This window comes from Aphelocoma coerulescens, chromosome 1 (assembly GCF_041296385.1).
Source record: "Aphelocoma coerulescens isolate FSJ_1873_10779 chromosome 1, UR_Acoe_1.0, whole genome shotgun sequence".
NCBI classification, from domain to species: domain Eukaryota; kingdom Metazoa; phylum Chordata; class Aves; order Passeriformes; family Corvidae; genus Aphelocoma; species Aphelocoma coerulescens.
In genome coordinates this window covers 19768099-19789542 of record NC_091013.1, presented here as the reverse complement: position 1 = coordinate 19789542, position 21444 = coordinate 19768099, and the positions used below count along the sequence as shown (strand labels likewise).

Sequence of the window (21444 nt, the reverse complement as noted above, 5' to 3'; positions counted from 1 at the left end):
TATACAATGTTAAAGAGGGAGAGAAAAAAATCATAGCTAACTGACTGTACAAATTCAATTTTAATTATATTCTGAATGCACTAGGCACTTTTCACAAACACAGGAAGACAAAGTCCAATATATCCCAGAGAGTTCAGAGTCTAGAAACCCCCTTAAAAATAATTTAAAGCAAGTCTGTTAAGTTTTGTAATTTTTGGGTCTGACATATTGGGATTCACTAGAATGAAGACAATGACTGTGTGGTCCCATGAGAAAGCCAGGAATCCTGTTAATCTGAATGTACAAACTCATAGCATTAAGGCACAAGGGTGCAGGCATATATACACCATACACAAGGTCAGAATATGTTATGTATTGTAACTGCTATAGTGACCAGTGTGATTTTTTTTCTCTTCAGATCTTTCACAAAGCATACAATTAAATAATATCCAAAGTCTCCACAGAGCTGCTGTTGTGGCAGTTGGCTTGTTCACCATGTCCTACGTGTACAGGATAGGAGAAGAATGACAGAGTGGTCAAGCGGCTCACTGTGACGGTGTTAAGGCACTGTAGGGTGTGTTTCAAGGATAGTGGAATACATGCCTCCTGTTCCTGAAGACTATGATAAACCCAAGACATGAACCAGCAGATCACTAAAATACATCCTGTCAGATAATAGTGCACTGAATATTTTTATGTACGTCATTCTGTTTTCAGCAGAACACAATCTTTCCTCTGAATCAGGGAAACTAGTTTTGTCTTTAGAAAATGCTGTACAAGAGTCATAATTTCTTTGGCAGAGTCTGTGTAATAGGGAGGATATTTCTACTCCACTGTGGACAGTGCAGAAGAGCTGGGGAAAACTAGAACCTTTTGAACACTTCCAGTGGGAGATAGAAATTCCCAGCAGAAAAAGGGATGATGAAAAAACAGATTACTCACGATGACTGGGAAGCTTTCCTCCTCAGCAAATAGTCTACAACATCTGGGTCAGTCTCTAATAAGCTAATAAGCACTTCATTCTGTAAATCAGGGGAAACCTATGAAGACATAAAAAAATACTTAGTTGGAGGTTAATATCCTTTCACATACATTAATTTAGGTACAATGTTTAATCTAAATGACCAAGTACATTTACAGAGAGTATATAAAATATACAGAGGCTTTCACTTAAAAGAGAAATTTCATGTAACAACAGATGAAGTAGGACTAAAGATCACTTTGTACAATGTTAGATGCTGATTACTGTTGAATAACCAGTTGGTATCCAGTTGGTTATTATATCTGGAAATAACAGTGGGATTACTTATGTAACACAATCTCAAAAGCTCCAGTTTAAGGTCCTCACTTTACATCCCCCCTTCAAAGATCTGAGGACGTTTACAAATCTCCCTCTCTGGCTCTCCAGCCACTCTGACCAACAGGCTCAGTCAGAATTTGTGTCACCTTCTTTGGAACTTGGCCTTCTTATTTGCTAACTTTCTCTTTGCACTCTGTAGGGGGATGAACCTTCAAAACCCTTGATAGCTTCAGATGCTGCAGGATACAGCAACATCTCCTGGGCAGGTAGCAGAAACGGCACCCCAAAACCTGCACAAGTAAACTTTGTGCTTCCAATTGCACTTTACATGAGTCTTATCAATCCTCAAGTGAGTTTGTCTGCTTTGTCTGCATTACAGTCAAACATTCAACTCAAACTTCAAAACATTGAAACAGATGAAAACATCCAAGAAACTTGAACAGTCCAGGTTCACTCATGACAGACAGAACTCGATGCAAGACAGTCTCAACAAGGGGTCATCAGCTGGGAAATATATGTTACTGGATGCAATGTCAGAGCCTGAATCTCTTGACCTTCAAGTCCCACTTCATGGACCATTTGTTCTCCCTGACATTTCCTGGGAAATAGGAATAGAATTACTAACACATTCCCCAGAGGAATATCTCATTTTGGGAGGTATTTAGGGAGTCAAGTTACATAAAAGGCATATTTCTTAAAATAAGGAAGTAATTAGAAAATAAATGAAGATATGCATCATTTAATTCAAACTGACCCAAAATCTCTATGAAAAACTTGTGTAAACCACCTACACATTTTTCAAAAATTGTATTCAGTCTCTGAACTGGAAAAATATCTTACTGATGGTCACTGATATACTAGTCTTTAAACAAATTTTTTTATAGGACTGTATTTTTGGAAACCTGGTGTGCTGTAACTTGTCCATTCAGACAGCCTTTCTATACACTAGAAGAAACTCCAGATAAAGTTTGATGGTAAAACAGAATCCACACATTTTTGTCTGTAACTTACTACTCAGCTTTATATCAAGTAACCTGTAAGAAACTACTGAGAGAACTTTGTCAGAAAAACAAAAAACACATCTTGCCCTATTTAAAAAAAAAGACAAATCAGTCTTTCATTCCATCAAAACAAGTCTGAAAAAGTTCCACCACAAGTTCAGTTCAACAGAAAGCTTCTATGAAACCCAAACTTAACAGTTCTATTGAGTCACAGGACTTTTACCTGAATGAGTCTGAAAGTAGATTTGTACTGATGGTCTCCTTGCTAGCTATCTACTGGGTTTGAGGCTTCTTCCTGTGCAGCAATTTTCTTCAGTGTAGTTCAGTAACTTGGCAAGTGTAGAAATGATGTACATGTAATTGTAAACTTACAGAGAACTACAATATTGGTATCTCAGGAAGATGTCACTGTAATGATTACTGAATTAATTGTTTCACTGGTAATCATGCCTGAGTTGATGGATGAGAACTTGAAATTTGGGACAGAAGGGAAGCCAAGGCATTGCTGAAATAACAGCTCTAGAGGACACAGAAGGACATATCAGAGGGCTCTAGGGTTGTCAGGACTGCAGTAGAGTACCAGATATTCTGAGATCTTGGGGTTGGGTGCCATATGAGAGTCACAGCTGTTGAGACACAGAAGGATGGAGGGACCCTTGAAGTGTCTCCTTTGTGCTGTCCCTTGCCACTGATTTGGCACAGAAAGAGAGCATGTGGGAAGGCCACAGTAGCCTCTAACAGTAAAAATATGAATTTTCATATACTCTGTAGCACTTCTTTGCAGCAGGACTGGATTTGGGCACTAGGAGATGAAAACCATGACCAAGCTGCTGCTCTCCATCTTTCATGACAAGTCAAAGCCAGCAAGATGAAGGGTGGTTGAGTTGTGCCTCCTTGCATTCAGGCAAAAACCAGTCCTTTATACATCCCCATAAAACATTTTAATGCATCCCTAAGACTCGCTGAAATGGGCAAGATTTGGATATGAAAATGATTATCATCACTGACATCAACGAAGCATGGTCAGATTACATCTTCTATAAGAAATCCACTTTTGCATGTTACTGATGTTAACAATAGTTACTTACTAAAAATGGTGCTCAATATCCTGGGTTGTTCTGACAAACAGAATCCCTCTGACCCACCAATACGTAAGAATCGTTCCAATATTGTGGTCTGGGTACCCTACCACATCCTGGTTTCCTAAGGTTTGGTTCAAAAATGTTGATCCAGTTTCAGTGCTGAAACCAATCAGTTTTATAACCTTCCCATATATAAAAATTACAGAAAGAAAGAAAAAAAAACCAACACAAAAGCAGCTGAGAATCAATACACTATGTTATAGCTATAGCTGAATGTTTAAGTCCAGATGTTCTTTTTTTAGTAGCATAAATGTCAAGTATAAACAGTAAAAGCTACTCTGAAAACAGAAGAGGTTTTTTTTCTCTCACTTTGTTTAACCTTCAGATGAAAGTGCAAGCACTGAAGAGATGAAGGAATACATCCATCAGAATTAAAAGAGCCCAGATGCAGGTTAGTCTAACCTTAGGCCCATCCTCTCCACACTGAAAATCAGAATGCGTGCCTTAAGTATTATGTTCTGAGATGTGTCTGTGCTGTGAGAAGTTCTTAAAGAGAAACAACAATAAGAACACTTCAAGTACTGCAAGTATTCTTATTCAAGTATTATCTTAAACTTGATAGTGCCATCCACACTCTGGGCCAGCAGACCTTCACCCACGAGTGCAGTTCTGTCCTATTCTTTTCCTGGAATGAAAAATAGCACCTCGCATTTTCCCAAACTGTGAAAAGCATTAAAAAAAATAAAACAAAAAAGAAAATGATTGCAAGTGTCTCACTGGTACAAGAGTAAAAATAAAAGCCAAGAAAACCACAAAGAAGTTTATCTGAGGCTAAGACATCTGAGGCAGGGCTTATGACTGCTTTCTCATGCTCTATTCCCTGTTGAAATCTGATAGACATCTTCCATTTACAGTACTATGTGGCCGTCAGCCCACAGTTCAGGCTCATCCACCTTCTTCCAGCAAGGTCTCCAGCACTCAGCTTTGCTGAAGCACTGAAGGTTTCCAGAGTGCTCTTTCTGCTTTGGGAACTTACCTCCCCAGTGCAACCTACAGTGCTGCTTAGTCTCAGCACACAACGACCAAAGCTTTTTCCACTTTTTCAAGACTACTGGTTTTGTTACAATGTGTACTTTTACCAAAATAAAGACAGAATAGTGCCCACAACTAGATCTGACTGGCCTCTGCTACCCTAGAGCAGGGCTCTCCCAGACACAAATCACACTGAGCTGACCTGCAATTTTGTACACAAAAAGAACATAAGATAAAGCCACAGACTGAACTTCTTAGGTAACTGCTAGGCATGAGGAATGTGATCTAACTAAGCTGTATCTTAAGTGAACAGCATGTCCTAGTCCAAGGCCATCAGCCTTCTTATGAAGAACTTCCTTGCTTAGGTGAGAGACTTGAAGGGAACTCAGGAACTACATAGATTTATGTTTTATTCCTTTTACCCAACTAACAAATGAGAAAGCTTTGTCCTTCCTTTCCTTTCCATCCAACCAACAAATAAATATTGGTTAAGGAAGGCAATTCCTTAAATTAAATCCCCTTAAAAGGATCTCTGCAGAAAAATTGTCTTCCTGACTTCCGAAACTGAGATGTGAAAGAGCATTTTCAGTTTGGTCCATGCATTGCTCAGTATACAACTGAATAGCCAACCCCATCATTTCCACAGACAATCTTCTAAACAATATACCCTTACCTATATAAAAATAATTCCAAGCAAGATGTAAGTACATTTTTTTAATGTTTTTACTTACTGCAAATCATCCTCCTTGCTGGAAGACTACTCTTTTTAACCAATAATTATTGATCCTAATTTAATGCAGCTTCTACAGTTTATTCCATCCCCTTCTACTTTAATATCAACCAGATATTTTCCCATTTATCTTACAAATGCATACAAACAATATGGAAAAATATCCACCCACCATGAAAAGGGCTTCATAGTTTTCAATCATCTTTTGCACAACAGCTATGATAGCAGTACTCTCTTCAGCTCGGGCTGAGCTCTGAACTGAGAATTCTTTGTCTGTAGATTTCTGCTTGTGCAACAAGTTAGGGCCAAAGATGGTGGCCAGGTTAAGCGATGTCATTTTGTTCCCAGTAATCTAGGAAAGAGAATATATATATGAGGTTGGGTCTCACAGGGCCTAATGTATACAGATATGTATATGGACACATCTACACACACTCACACCCCTACACACCCACACAATAACACACTCTCTCTCTCCCCTGATTTGGTAGATGCTTGATTGATCAAAACCAAAACCTCGTGCTTGTCAATCAAAAATCAATAACTTTTAGAAACACCTTGTTTTGAACATCTCTGCAACAAGCACTGTAGATTTTCTGGATATATTTTCAAGTGGATTAGAGGAGCAGAAGGTGGAAGTGTTTTTGGCCCTTAATTCCCTGGAAGCTCAACAGTGGCATACTCCTGAATGCAGAGAAACTTCCCTCCTACTTCACCATCTCAGCACATTACTGTGTCCTAGGATCAAATAGTGAAAACTCCGGGCTTTCTCAAGTAGCAGTCATGATCTGAAACATACATAGTGATACTTTTCCATGTTTAAACTGTTTAGATAATTAAGGAGCAGGCTCATTGTTTTATTAGTATTTTCCTGTATTTCTAGAACATGCCAAATGTCTACTTGGCTTTTTTTAGTTTGTTGGGTTTTTTACCTTTTTTCCTACTTTTATAAACCTGTGCTCAAGGAAGCAACAGTAACCTGAATTTTGAAGAAGTAAAAGGCTAGGAATACATACTAGACTAGACAGGAATTACCTGAAAAATATGTCATATACATTATTACATCAAAGATTTCATTGTCATATTTGTGATTAGACTATTATTTTCCCCTTCTATTCCTTCAACAAACTAAAAAGTAGAGGTAATTTGAACTAATAATTTTTAAAAAGGACATAAATAGGGACCAAAAAGAGGTAATAAAACCAGAATTTCAAGAAATGAGTTGTACAAAACAGATGTTTTCAAAGTAGTATTTAAAAAATATTTTTGTAGCTGATCATTCACCAAATACTCTAGTCAACTTAAAAGTGCACTGACTGCATCTGGTTTATTTTTGAAAGAGCTTAACTAGACTGCCCAGAAATGCCAGTAAAAAGCTTGTCTTTTTATTGGTAGGAGCACTGTGTAATGTTGGAAAGACATCTGTACGAAGTAGGTGCACAGGCAGTCACAGCAAACACGTTGGCTCTTTGGTTAGAGACTCACCCCAGCACGACTGTGAGAACAGCACACTCCCTTATGTGCACACCCCTGAGCACCCAGCTGTTTCTCAGGAGACCTGCTTTTTAAACTCTGTCCAAGTTTTGAGCCACCACGGATGCACAGGCACACGTGAGCAGGGGCAGCCTCTGGCTGTGCCCAGATCTGCATGTGCAGACTGTTTGCACAGTGAGCCTTTTCTTAAGGGCAGCCTCAGGGCATCCTTAAAAAATGTTGTAAACATTTCCACTGAAATTAACTGAATGAGTAATTTTAATAAAGGTAGTCATCCATCTTCATCTTCATGAGAGAAGGGCTGTTGAAAGAAATCAAGAACAGGGCCTGTGTGCCAAAGCTTGGCTGTTTTCCTTCCAGTGATAGCAAACAGTCTGATAAAATACTTTCGCTTGCCCTGTATGCCTTTATTCACTTAATTATTCATAAATAGCTTAAAAAATTGTGAGCAGAATACTGTATTATCTATAAAAGGTATCCAGTTGCACATAATATTCCTGATGCTTACAGAACTGTCAAGACAGCTTACATAAATTTGCCTTGCCAAAATACCTGTGGCAAAGCTGATGTACAACTGCTGAGCCAAATCAACTCTGTTAAGCAGCATCCCCTAGCCCTGCAATAAGATCCTCCTGGGTACATTCCTGAACCAACAGAGAATTCTTTGCAGGACCAGAAGGACCATGACCTTAGCTGGCTTATACGTGTTTTTAAGCACAGTAAAACTGTTACAGGCTGCTCTTTCTAAATGCTTTCCATCACAGTGATAGAGTTTTTTATCAAGTCCTTGCTGAGAACAAAAATAATAGCATTTAAAGTGGATTTAAAAGTCAAATAGGCCTTGAAGTCACATACAACACTGGAAGTTAGGACCAGTAAAGATAGAATAACTGGAAATCAGGACTTGAGGCAGAAATTTGAAAAAACTACATTTCAAAGTGCCAGCTGTTAAAATTGGACAACTGCAAAAGGCATCCAGATTTGACAAAACCAGCAGGATTTTCCATCTGGAAGACAAAATTCTCTAGGAGTTTCCAAAGAGTCTCAGAAGTAACACCAGAAGTAGTCTCTGCTGCAGTTTAGAGGAGTGAGAAGTCCTTCCATGGACAAAACAGTGCAATTTGGTCAAGCAGTGACAGACCATATCCATTTTATTTAGTTAACAGAATAGCCTCCTTTGCACAGCAGACTACTCTAGTTCAAGCACTTCCCTGGCAGGAAATGGGAAACATGGATTTTCAGGTCTTCCCCAGCATGAATGGGCACAGGTGCAGATATGAGAATGCTCAGGGCTAGAGCCCAGCCCCACAGCTGGGGGCATTCTTGTCTCTGTGGGGTGAGTGCACACCAAACTCTACACTGAATTTTGTCCAGACTGCAACAGTTAAGGAGGCCAAAAAGAAAAGAGGCAAAGATGAACCCTGACTCCAGCTACTGATGAGGTCTGTCAGCTTCAAGGATATAACTGGAGTTCCTGTCCCCTGTTTTTTTATTTTTCACTACCCAGTGCACACAAGGAAGCTAAGAGAACAAAGAAGCAAACTGCTACGTCCAAAGGTCATATAAAAAAGCAACAACAGAGAATGAAAAAACGAAAAAGCATATTCTTGCATGCTGACCTTTTCTGAGTACTTTTTCCATAGAATATAATAGGATAAAATAAGGCAGTTGGGGAAGGATGGATGACATTAGATGTTCTTAACAGCAAGGTTGGTACACTGTGAATCTCCCCAAGGAAGTGGTAGATGCTTTACTGATTAGGTCATACAAAAATTAAACTTTCATAGCCCTAAGAACATAGTAAACAACTAAATGGTAGAAGTGCAGGCAAATAGATTAAGTCTCTCCTATCATTCAAGGGTATGCCACCACTGTTTATGTTCCAAGGCTTTAAAGGTCTCTTTTCAGACCACCAATTAAGTAAAGTCAAAGGACACAAGTGACCAGGACTTACCTCTTGGCCATCCTTGTCTTTGGTGTCTTCTGCATGGCCAGCTACTGTGGAGAGGAACTGCAGCAGCCGGTGAAGGGTATCGCAGTTACAAGGAGGTAGAAGATAAATGAGAAGCTGTAAGGTGCTTAGCTGTTCATCAGGCTCTAATACTAAGAGGGGAAAAAATATGTTCTAAGAAAATCACTCCAACTAACCTAAAAGCAGAACAAATATACGGTTCCCATCCCAAAGGAAGGTATAGGAACAGCTTTGTTTAAGAATCATTTTCCTTACAATGTCAGAAGAAAAAGAGAAAACTTCAAGGAAACATCAGAAGTATAACTACTACTGTTACGGGATTTTTGCCTTAGTTGGTCAACATTTTGCTCACAAGTTCACAGGATTTTTTCTCATCCTATAAGAGAGTAAAATCCATATTTTATACTCCATCAGTGTTTCTGGACTCAAATATTCTGCTTATTTTTCTACTTACTCCATTCATTTAGGTATAGCTACTGGTATGTAGAGTCGCTGGCAAGCATTCCAGTCAGGTTTATGCTTCAGCCATTTTAAATCAGTTTTCTTACAATTTTTCATCTTGCAGAGGTACCGGCAGATTGGAAAAGCAACACCTTTATACCCAGAGGTATGAAGGTCATTCTGCAACCACCACCACTTGAACCATCTAGCATCTAAATGGTAGCCAGTGACAAAAGTGGGACAGAGGCAGGATCTCAGACATGAGGGCTAGAAAGCATCTGAAGAACACATACCAGGCAGCTGCTTAAGCTTGAAAGGTGCAACTTTACTTTTTCCCAAATCTCTGAGAGTCTGGACTTGGGTCTTAAGCAACACAATTGGGAGTACGTAGTATCACGGCTTTGAGGACCATTAGCTATTAAAAAACTTGAATTTTTGAAGCCAGGCTGGAACTTTGGTCCATGGACATATCTAAGAATTTTAAGATACGAGCATGCAAATGACAGTCTGTGAGCTGGTACTGCTAGATCAATGACAGGGTCAGGTTTTAACAGACAACCTGAATTCCATCCTTACAAATGCAAAAATATGTATAGTTAGTGAAATCTTTCTTGTTCTAGTTTTCTGGATTATACTTATACAGTATAAAAACCAAGAAGAGACCTCAGTAAATTTATACTAAATAATATACTATATTATTTATATTGTACATATATTATATTTTATATATATATACTATTGTATATTAGAATATACTATATTCTTTATAGTGTATTATACAAATATTTGGAGCAAATCAAGGCTAGAGCATTAAAGGAACAGAATAAAAGAAGGCTATTAGTAGAGATCAAAGAATTTAAACAAATTAGCTTTTCAAAATTGATAAATCAAGATGCTGTAAAGCTCACAGAGAGTGTTGATGAAAGGTGTATAAAGTTCTCTGGTAAGAAGTGGGTCAGGCATGTCACGCAGAAATTCCTTTAACAAGGCAGCAACATCATGAATGCTGTGCTCTTCATCTAACACAACATCTATGCCTCGGTCAAACTCTTCGCGTAACTGAAAAAGATCACGAGAGAAAACCAGTCACTTATTGTCCCAATTAATACATCCCAACATAGAAAATCTTTTAAGAAGTAAATTTACTCATTTTCACTTTCAAGATTGAGCATGACTAGTCTCTGGTAAGGTCAAAGATGTAATTCATGTCTAACTGCTGCTTATTCCATGATACAAAACGTTTGTACCAGATTGTAATAAAATACAATTTTTTTCCCAGCTAATGTATGACACTCTTATATGAAAACATGTATCGAAGTAAAATTTTTGCAGAAATGCAAATTTCATAGCAAAAGCAGAAACCAGACACAATAAGGAAAACTACAAGACAGGCTCTTATACCACTTTACTGCATTATCCCTGGAACCAGAAAGACTAAAATTGCATGTCGTAACATTTATGATTTTGTACAAAAACATTATTAATAAGATCATGTTAATATCTACCAAATTCACACTTCTCTTGTCATTCAGATAGGCAGCAAGCAGACAGGTTCACTAAGACTTCACAGCTTTCCTACAACACACTTTGTTCTGCCTTCCTAATTTAGTTATACTCATTAAGAGATCGTCATTATGGAGTTCACAAACTAATACCATTGCAAGGTATCGCTGGGGTTTTTTTCCCCACCTTGGTCCTCAGCCAACTTCTGTATAATTCAAAGGCATCACACTTCCCAAAGGCAGAAAAAAACCCTCTCTCAAATCCAAGATACTTTATGAAAAGATAAAAGCCTGCCTTTCTGGACAGATTTTCCATCATCAAGAGCAGAATACTTTCCTCAAGCTGACAGCTTCACCTTTTACTCTCTTTTCATTTTGAAAACAGTCAAGACATTTTAAAATTATTTTCTAGAAAAAATTTGTACCTTTGCTAACATTATGAGCTATCACGATATCACACTTATCTTCTCAGAGAGTGATTACAGCTAATCTTATAAACAAGGAAATCTGAGGCATCAGGTTTCTTCACCAGGAATATTACAAACATACCAGAGAGGAAAGAAGCTAAGTCACAAGCAAACTATATGCCTGTGGTAATTTGTGGCAAATCTTCATCACATGCAAATCTATCCTGAGTGTGTTCAGTGTGCAAATCCTGCGTTTTCAGCTGAGATGTGCTTTCATAATGAGTGTGAAAGGTATTCACTAAAAACCACAGCCTCCATGCTCATTTATTAAGATTATTTTTAACATTATTAGTATCAGTCATTACTAATCATGAATAATTATGCTATGAAGACCAGAATGTTTTTTACCTAGTATTATTCTTTGATTTATGGTCAAAGATTTTCCAGTGCCAACTTGGGGACTTCATGCCCAGCTTAATTCTACTCTCCAGACTGGTAATGAATGCAGAACATCCCTGTGGAGCACCATAAATTACCTCAACCCAGAAGATTGTTTCTGCACTTACTGCTCAAAAGCAGCTGAGGAAACAGATTAGCACTGCATCAGGAATTCAGACTTCCCAAATAGCTGTCTAAATCATAAACTGCTGTTACAGTCTTGAATATGGCACTTCTGACCTGACATCCTGAGAGACCTACAGAGATGTCCCAAGAAGCAAAATATCATAGAAGTTTTGGTGAGACGTGGCCACATTTCAGGCCCAGTTATCAAGGCTGTTAAAACCATATATTGTAAGTTTCAACTTTAAGTCTTTCAGACTCCATTCACATGGAATGCTTTCAGACTTTTCAAAGATACAGCTGGTGAACAACCACAACCATTGAATCTTATGATATGAGAGATGAGGACATCTGTGCTGCAACAGGAGATAGGAGAACAGAGCTCCAGCTACTTCACTCTTCATCCTCAGGGTTGAACCTTCCACAATGTCACCAGGCCCAGTATTGACAGTTGCCCACCTCAACCTTGGCAACAATGCTCTGCTCAAGCATCTGTTCTGGGCACAATGATGGTACCTGGCATCCTGATGCACCAGACCTACCACCTTGAGTCAACATGAGCTCAGCAATCTTTGTCCTACAACCCAGTGAACATGAAGGAGGAGGTTTGCAGGAGATGCACATGTTCTGGATTTTCTCTTCCTGCTCACCAATCAAAAACCTCACTGGCACATGCATTTACTTATTTATGTATTTGCTGCAACAAACTACAGTTGAAACAGGACATTTTCTAACTAGGGAAGGAAGGAAAACAAAATATGTTTACTTTCTACACAAGAAAAACTAATGAACAGCTGCAAAAGCACACCAAAATCTGAGTGCTGGGTTTGGCTTTCTGTGGTTCAGAAAATGAGTGGAATTTTAATTGAATCCAGACTTTCCCATGTGTTCATGTTGACAGCATTTATTACTGTAACTACAAGGGCCAAGCTCATGCTTCCTTGCTGTTTAATGAAATATATCAATTTACCTAGTTTGATCAATTAGTCCATGTAATAAAAAACATAGATATCCAAATCTCTTGATTTCCTCACCTTTTGAAAACAGAATAAAAGTGGTGAAAAGTTATTGATGATCAAAGGAAGACTTAGTTTACAAGTAAATGATAGAAGCTTTATGCTTTTTCCCCAGACACATGATGCAATTGTACTCACCCCTAAATGATAATATATATGTTTTGACACTGAAGCTTGCAATGCAAATGTGAGGCAATTTCAATACTTTATCTAGTTCAGTGTTTATCTGAAAACTGCCTCTGCAGATGTTTTTTTAGCTTGGTGTTACACCAGCTACTCAGGAATAGGAACTGCTGGAGAATGAGCTACAAATCAGTAGGCTATACTGTCCTACCAGCCAAAATCAATTCAGTTTAGCCATTCAAGGTAACTTTCCAGAATGATAAAACATTACTCTGTGAAGTTTTTGCAGCTTTTTGCAAAGAAGTATAACTTCTGGGATCAGATACAGTCAAGCTTTCTTTTGGTTTTTTTTTTTTTTTCTGTTTGGTGTTTTTGGTCTTATACTTCCTGGGAGGGGTATTATCCTGTAACTTTTTATTCCCTCCTTATGCATCATGCAAACACTAACCACTGCTCTCCACTGCTCTAATTCAACAAGTATTCCCAGCTTCTGGGAATAACAGTGCAATATCTAGGTAGGTATACCTAGGAGTTAATACCTCCTAGCACTTGACTTTGTCTCTGGAACTTAATTGTACACTGTCTTTGCTTTTTCATCATTTGGCTGAGACTAAGACTTGGAAGGGTCTGCTCTGACCTTGAAGTCTAGCAAGGGTAAAAGAAAGGTAACATTTAGGAGCAGCAATCTTAGGGTCAAAGAAATTGTTCTGTACTTGCATGTTTTCTCATACCGTGAGTTTTCCAAAAAAGATTTACAGTTTGAGTTTACTTTGGGAGCTTCAGCTGTTTCTGAGATGAAATGAACAGCCAAGATTTTTTTTTCCCTGCAGTGTGACCTTTGGAAAATTTCTTCACTGTAGTTTATTTGGATCTCCAACCCTGTGCTACTTTTGCAGAGCAAAACATACAGAGACTGTTAACCTGCTGAGAACCTGACAAGGATTTCACCAGATGTAAAAGATACTGGAAATGCCTGTTATGAGCCATCAAAAAACCAATGAAGTCACTGACCCAGAAAGCCTAAATTTCACCATACTATGGATGGGGAAGAAATCACAACAAAAGGAATCAGATTTATTTGTATCATACCATATCCAATCCACTCACCTGTCTTACTCTCTTTTTTGAGCTTCCAACTCTGAATATTCCTACTGTCTGGAGACCTGCAAGTGTAACACATCATAGCACTGTTTTATTGTTTCATTTTCTCCTGAAAATCGCATTGAACCAAAGCATTCTGACCTATGTGTGTACTTAAAAGAATAAAAAAAAAAAAGGAACATATTTCTCCACAAACTTGTACTTACGATGTTGAGGCAAGATTCGGTTTTGGTTAAGAAGCCATCCACTGTGGTTTTTAAGGATCACACTTAATCTGCAAAATGGCATCTCTGTGACATTCTGGTGATGCCACTTTGGCAGTGCCACTGCTATGAGAAACAAAGGTATGCAGAGGCTGAGGCACTACTCAGGGTTTGGAGGTGTAATTTCAGGACTGACATGAAAGGGAACAGGCAGTATAACAACTAAATACATGGGCATTGAGCTGGGTCTTTGGATACAGGAAGCAGTTGGTATTTGGGGTTACTCACCGGCTCTAAAGTGCCTGTCAAGACAAAGTTGAGAGTTTCCTTCAAAGGTACATAAATAGGGCACTCAGGCAGACTATGAGAGGGAAGAACTTTAACTGGGAGTTGTGTGCAGTTTATAAGGTAGGAACAGCTATTAAACAGGGGGAAAGCTATAAAGAAGCATTTTTGTACTTTAGGGAAATTACAGAAGTGTGTCATTTAGACTTAAAGTAATTAGGAAATTGGTGTTGCCTGCTATTTCATAAGAAACCAGTTCAAACCTTATTTTAACCCTGTAGAAAGCCACTACAAATACAACAAATGGTTCTCGAATGGACATATCTTGCATTAATGGGACCTGAAAAATTTGAGAGGTGACATGGTCTTTAGCAATGACAATGTGAGTGGAAATTTTAGAGCCTTAAGGAGCTGTGTAAATAATATAATTTTACATGGTTATACATTTTTGCAAAAGGGATGAAGTTATCTATGAGCTTGGAAGTTTGTGGTCTAAAAAAGGGTGACTCTGCAGCTCTCATCTCTACTGACATACAGGAGATGCAAAATTACCTTGTGAAACAAATGCCTTTTGACAACCATTAGGCTACACTTGCTTGCTGGAGATGTGTCACCTTGAGCAGTGTTTGGAGTTGCACATCTTTGTCAAAGAAATTCAAATAGGATTCTGCTTTTTAGTTTTTAGTCTCAACATAACCTCTTTTAAAATCTTCTTTCTTTGGTTAACAGAAAATTACATTCATGGGCTATCATTCAGTAAACCCAAGAGCACTGGCAGGGAATCATCTGAGATGGAGACACACCCACGGGGAAAAGCCTGCAGGCTGGTTACCCATTCCTACACAGACATACAGTGCTTGTTCTACACTGCAGGTCTACAGAAAGTCAGGCCTTTCTATCTCTGGGACATGATCCCAGGGAAAACAGGGAAGATGAACAAGGACAGGGACTTCTATGTCTAAAAACAGAACCATTTTTTGTCACATAATATTTAAAATTATCCTTTAAAGCATTCATCAGAAACTGCTGGTGATTTGTTGCTGAAAAATCGACCTAAAGGACTTATGCATACAAATAAGTATTTTCAGAATCAGTAGCTTGGTCCATCATACAGCCTAGAATGATACTGGTACAGTGTCCATCTTCTACCATCTTTAATTTCTCTCAGTTCCAATGACTGTCTTGTGGACAGCAGATTAAATTGAAAATTGAAGAATTTGCACCAGATTATATCAGATTATTGCAATGTGGTATATTACAGTTTACTCTTAAACAGTGCACAATAACCCATCATAAATTTCCTTTAAAGGGAAACTTCAATGTAAGGCAAGTATTTTCGTACAGAGCATGACATAGAAAAGAATCTTTGTTATGGCAGTGGGTTAAGAGGATTAAAAATTTTATCACGGATGATCAAGTGACATAAAATCACAGTATCCAAATGATACTTAGCTGGATGGCTTTTTTGGCTGACTCAGATACTTTTATGTTCTCCAAACTCAGCTACCTTTGTTTAAAGGGATGGAAGTCATTCATCTCAAACTTAATCATCCCATACTTGTCAGCCATGGTATCTAATCTCTGTAAAAGACTAACAGTGACTATCTTTTGCCATGTTCCTTGATACATTTGTAAGGAAGATAGTTTTCAACTATGAATTGTGAAAGCTCAGCATTGTTGTTTGAATTGCAGTCCCTCATCTGCAAAAGCCTTTCATTCAGAGTCAGTAAATTATTTCTTTCTGGTGAAATTAGCATCAAATACATCAATTGCTGTTGCAATCACCATTATTTATGGTTTGTTGATTATCTGGCCATTTGATAACTCTATCTTGCTGTGGCCAAGTTATTTCAATTATCATTAACAAACTTTACAAGACTAAGATACACTGGCAGAGATGGTGAGCAGATACCTACATTGACTATTGTTTCTGCATTATGTAAAGCTGTAGGAGGTTTGTGTCTGGAAAATCATGAACACATGAGAAGAATACTGGCAGGAGTCTGTAATTTCCTTCAGAGAGAGCAGGCCTGAGCCTGAGGCTGGTCAGGAGGAATCAAGCCAGAGACAAACTGAGTATTCAGCCTTCAAGCCTTGCAATGAATAGGAAGAGGCTTCTTGGAGCTTAATATATATTTAGCATGGAATTCTTTCTTATTCTGAGCCTCCATCTTCAAATATCAAAAGTCTTGCACTACAGTATAAATAGTTCATCTAGCTCCCACACCTTAAGATCCACTGGTTGTGAAGAATGACTCCAGACTGACCGGCACTTTTCACTCTGAAGGTACAGGTAAACCTGTGGGGTGTGAAGAGCCATTTCTGCAGAGCTGAGCACCCCAGTACAAGATGAGTGACCTCCAAGAAAAGCCTCTATCCCTGTGCTCTATGGGCCAGTTTACAAGCTTTTAGCATAGATCTTTAGTTTGGGAAGTTATCATGTAAGTAATTACTTATGAGAGAGTATTTTTAGCAAGAGGCAAAACAGGAGGGAAAATGTCTAGCTTTCAAAGATGTTGCAAATGGAAGCATGTACTTGCTTCTCAAAATAGGCATTTATTTATATTATAGTAAAAATACATCTGCCACTCCTGGGAAAACAAAATATTCTTACCGTGCTTTTCCAAGTGCTGGCAGCAGCTATCTACAAGCCGGGGAACCTGCCTGTAAATAGGGTTCAGGCTTAGTTTCTTATCTCTTGCCTTTTCTTTCTTGCTCTGGGCTTCTGCTGGCAAAGAGAGCTGGAGAGCCTCCAACAATCTTGACTGATTGTCATCAAGGTCTGTAATAGAGTCCACAGACATCGCACCCTGTGAAGTACACACACACAAATAATCAGTAGGGCTGCAGAAATCTCAGCATCACAGGACATCCAACAAAGACTTTTGCCTACCTGCATTTTATACAAACTAATATAAAAATACAATTTGCTACAACATTTTTACAAATTAATGAAGTTATAATACCAGTGCAATGGATGGAAAAATTACAATGGTACCAATTTTATTCTCATGACATTACAAGGAATTAAAATACTGAAAAACCTAAATGCTTTCCACGCGCTTGCTCCATCTTTTTACTGTTGAAAGCCTGCACATACTGCAGGGCAAGGATGGATCACGGTCTGTGGGTGCACTTCAGCAGTATCTTATCCATGTGCCTGAAGATATACAGATATTTTTAAATCTTATTGACTACTACTTCTGTAGCTTGGACCATTGTATCAATGAAACTTAGGCAAAATGATTTACAACCATACACCATAAGAGTTAATATCAGAAATACATACAGCTATGGAGTTTGAAATAACCCCACATTATCACAGAATAAAGATACACCTGAGAAGTTGAGGGGTAATATTTTTTAAATATTTCTACTTCAATTATCTTAATATTTTAAAATCATTAAAATTCCAATGAAAGCTTTGAAAGCCAGGTTTGGATTACAGCAAGGCGCAGAAGTTCAACCAGTCTGTAAAACATAAAGCAGCACAAGCAGCAAGAGGTTTATGGCATGTTTCAGTGTTCACACTTGATAAACAGGACTTTTTTTTCAAACCACAAGATTATTGTCACTTCAAAATTATCATTTCTCTCAATTGTTCTTGAACTTATGAGGTGAAAACATACTAGGGGACAAGTAGGCTTACAAATAATAAAACAGAAGGAAAAACTTCAGGTTTCATTCCTATTAAAAATATCTGCTCTAAACAATTTTCTTTCTTTCTGAAACAAAGCATAAATTTTACCAAAAAATGTACTGTACAGGTATGCAGCATGTCATCCTAAGAAATAATAAAGAAAATGTAAATTCCTACTCAAAACTTTGCTGACAACTATAGTCTGTTAAAAGCACACTGTTCTGCTGACAGGTAATTTATAGACTGCTAGTCAGAGCTCTACGTCTATTAAATGAGAACTGTTCAATTGCCTTCAAGGGAATTTCAAGCTCCAGGAGTATTTTGTTCCATCAACCTAGCCAACTGAACTTCATGAAGATTTCTAACTCGTAGGCAAAACTCACAAAAAGTCCACCGAGATTTCAAATTCATTGATAAATTTCTAGTTCATAATATCTTTTAAAAAAAACCATTTAACTTATCAGGTATAGTTCTGTTTCTTGTAACTCATTATAGATGTATAAATGAAGTACAGTGAAGTTTTTTAGATTTTTTTTTTCCCACATTACTGTAAATAATTACTAGATCCTTCAGAATGCAACTTTTGACCTTTATTTCTGATGTCTCTCTGCTTGATTCCCTTTGCCATTTCCTGCCAACAGGAAACAAAACAAACAAACAAAAAAACCCTCCAAACCAAACAAGAACCTCTGGCTATGATCCACGTGTGTAAAATTCCAACTGAATGGTTTTTTGATTTTGTTTTATTTAAGAGTTTGGCATTCTAAACATCAAATGAATCGATTGACACTGAAAATCCTAACACCATCCTCACCACTGCAGCCCCTGTGTGACAGGTGCCCTCCTTTATACTCTGCCTTTACTGGTCCTTTCCTGTCTGCAAAGCATCCTCACCTCATGAATCATTATCAGAGTCACTTAAGTCGGATTCAGATCCCTAAAATAGATGCAAATACAGTCAGTTCGACGTTGTCCTTGGGCATTTTATCAAAGTTGTGGATTAACTGGCACACTGAGCTGGCTTTAGGAAGAGTGACCTTGAGTTCAGTGACTGAAGTCACTGCTTGGCAATACCAAGTCCAGGCCAGCTCTGAGTCTACAAAGTGCACAGGAAAGCATTACCAACATACTCCACCGATCCAGCTGATCAAACTCAGCCAGACCTATTACTCTGGGCTCAGACAGACCTACCTGACTGCTGAGGAACAGTGGAGAAGAGACAAACAGTGCAATGGTGCTCAAGAGATAAAAGATAAGTGCAGGCTTCCTGACCATCCCCTAAATAAGCTCAGGGGAGAGCAGTAAGCATACTGATAAACAGAATTATGAAGACAGACAACATATGGGAAATGAGTTGATACTAATGTTAAATAATTGACAATTCATAAAGTTCATTAGCTAAGTTAGTTCACTATAGAAAATGCCAGCTCCCTCATGTCACACTGCCCAGCTTAGTCTACTCTTTCTTCTCTGTAGGTGAACCATGTCCTACTGCATCCTCATGGCTATGGGCTAAAGGCTCCAATTCAGTACTCTGAAAGCTGCAATGCCAGTACTGACAAAAAAAAAACCCTAAAACCAACCATGCAAGAAACTGAAACACCCAAAACCCTCCCTCAGCTTCTAGGAACTTGGTCCTGATAGAGCTCTATGGATGTACCAAAGGATTCATGATCCTCCTGCTTGCTCACTGGTCAAATGCAGAAATCTTATCATACTTCATGAAAAGAACAGCAGATGGCTCACCTCTGGACACATGAGTTATCTTTCCCTCCTATGAAAAAAGGTTCTGAAGCCCATGAGTGCATACAGTGAATTTTTATTTTTTATCACTGACTGCCAAATTCTGAAAGTTCATGCGTTTCCCATCACACTCAGTCAAGTTACTTTGCACTTTTGTGTAAACACAAATGCCTGTTTACATGGTTTGCACAGACCAACAGATGTGTATTAAAGCATATACAAGACTGCAAACATCATGTTTTCAGCTATTTGCAGACAGAATATAGACACTTCAAGCTTCAGCTGGCAGCTAGAGAAACAAAGAGCCCCATGACCCACTTTCTGCCTTCTCTCAACTCGCAATTTACTCCAGATCTACCCCTCTTAAACCCTGGTTTGAAGAGCCCAACAGAGAATTTCTATGACGCAGGTTTTATCCTAAGTATGAAAGGTGAGATTCCTAAGAAAATATTTTCTTTTCCAGAGTCAGTTCTTGTACCTCAATTCTTGCTCAGATTTCTTAAAAGTGGTTTTATTCAAAGTCTTTTATTATGCAATTTTTTGTCCCTCCATTGCAAATGAAACTAAAAAGCAGTTAAGTCTAGAACCTCTATTCCATGGTAACAATAGAAAAAAAAATTACTACTATTATTAACTGTAGAACTGGAAAGTTCAGAGCGTAAAATTTACTTACGAGGAACAGAATTATGCTAAAAAACGGTCAATTTTACATGTAGCTTAATATTCAACCTAAAACCACCACACTGTGTTCTGCTGTCAAAGGCATCTTCACAGCCTGCATGCAGAAACATCCTTCAAAGACCCTGGTACAAATCTAGTCTGACAACTCCTTAGTTACCAGAGGATATGATGAGGGTTAGACCATAAGGATTTTTATTAATATTAGGAAAGGGATTAATAGTTAGATTTATTATCAATTTAGAGCTAAATTAAGATAAGTATACCTATAAATATCAAACACATAGGTTTAGTCTTCCCCTGCTGAAAAAATTAGGTTGAAGACAGATGGAATTTGTTAAATCTAAAAGACTTTGACAGAAGAAGGTAGATAAAGGGAGCAAACAGGAAGAGTTCTAGATAATCTCTCTGCCTCTTTGCGATCTGTAACAGACCTGCAGAGCCTATATGATCTTTTCCCACCAGCATCAGCAAAAGAAGATTCCCACTACAGTTAAGAGTTTCCTGATGTTGATGAGGCTGACTTCCACCTGAAAAAAACCCACTATTCAAACATAACAAAAAAATATTCCACAGTCCACACAGAGAGGTTTTTCCTGGTCCAGCTCTGGACCTACTGTCACACAGCCCATTGTGATGTGTCTACTTACACGTCTCCTTGCTCGTGGCGCTGGCTCAGGTGTGTTAGGCGAAGTGGATTCATTCGGTGTTTCTGAGGTTGAGCTGAGAGATGAGTTACTGCTTGAAAGTTCTTTGTTCTGTCTTTTAGTTCCAAATGGCAAGAGAAAGGCCACGAAATCTGAAACATCTTTTTGCTCTTCTCTCTGAGAGTCTTGCTTCAGCTTGTAGGCCCGGTCATTAGCAATGACTTGAGACAAAGGCATTCCAAAGGCCTGGGGAATAAATTCTGCAACAACAACAAGAAGATGCTAATATTTACCAAACATCTGAATACTCACTTAGTACAAAAAGAATTAACTGTTAAGTTGTTAAGAAATCTGAAGTCCCTTTAAATTCAAATGAAGTATTGGACTGAATAATAACAACAGTGCCAGGTAATTGTAGCCCATGGTATCTGAATCCTGTTTCGAGTCACATCATGCAAGATATACTGCACAGAATCTTGGAAAATCATTTGAGATCAGATCTAACTA

The 21444-nt window shown here is 38.3% G+C and overlaps 1 protein-coding gene across 8 annotated transcripts in view; it reads right to left on the bottom strand.

Annotated features, from left to right (window-relative positions):
* ARHGAP6 (Rho GTPase activating protein 6) overlaps window positions 1-21444 on the bottom strand; it is a 320115-nt gene that overhangs the window by 10364 nt on the left and 288307 nt on the right. For all 8 annotated transcript variants that reach the window (XM_069003617.1, XM_069003628.1, XM_069003639.1 and 5 more), the window contains 7 exons: window positions 20941-21197; window positions 16844-17039; window positions 13748-13803; window positions 9940-10090; window positions 8573-8721; window positions 5297-5476; window positions 922-1019 (listed from right to left, as the gene is read on the bottom strand). In XM_069003617.1, the coding sequence (XP_068859718.1) occupies window positions 922-1019; window positions 5297-5476; window positions 8573-8721; window positions 9940-10090; window positions 13748-13803; window positions 16844-17039; window positions 20941-21197 (1087 nt within the window). The remainder of the gene's footprint in view (window positions 1-921; window positions 1020-5296; window positions 5477-8572; window positions 8722-9939; window positions 10091-13747; window positions 13804-16843; window positions 17040-20940; window positions 21198-21444) is intronic.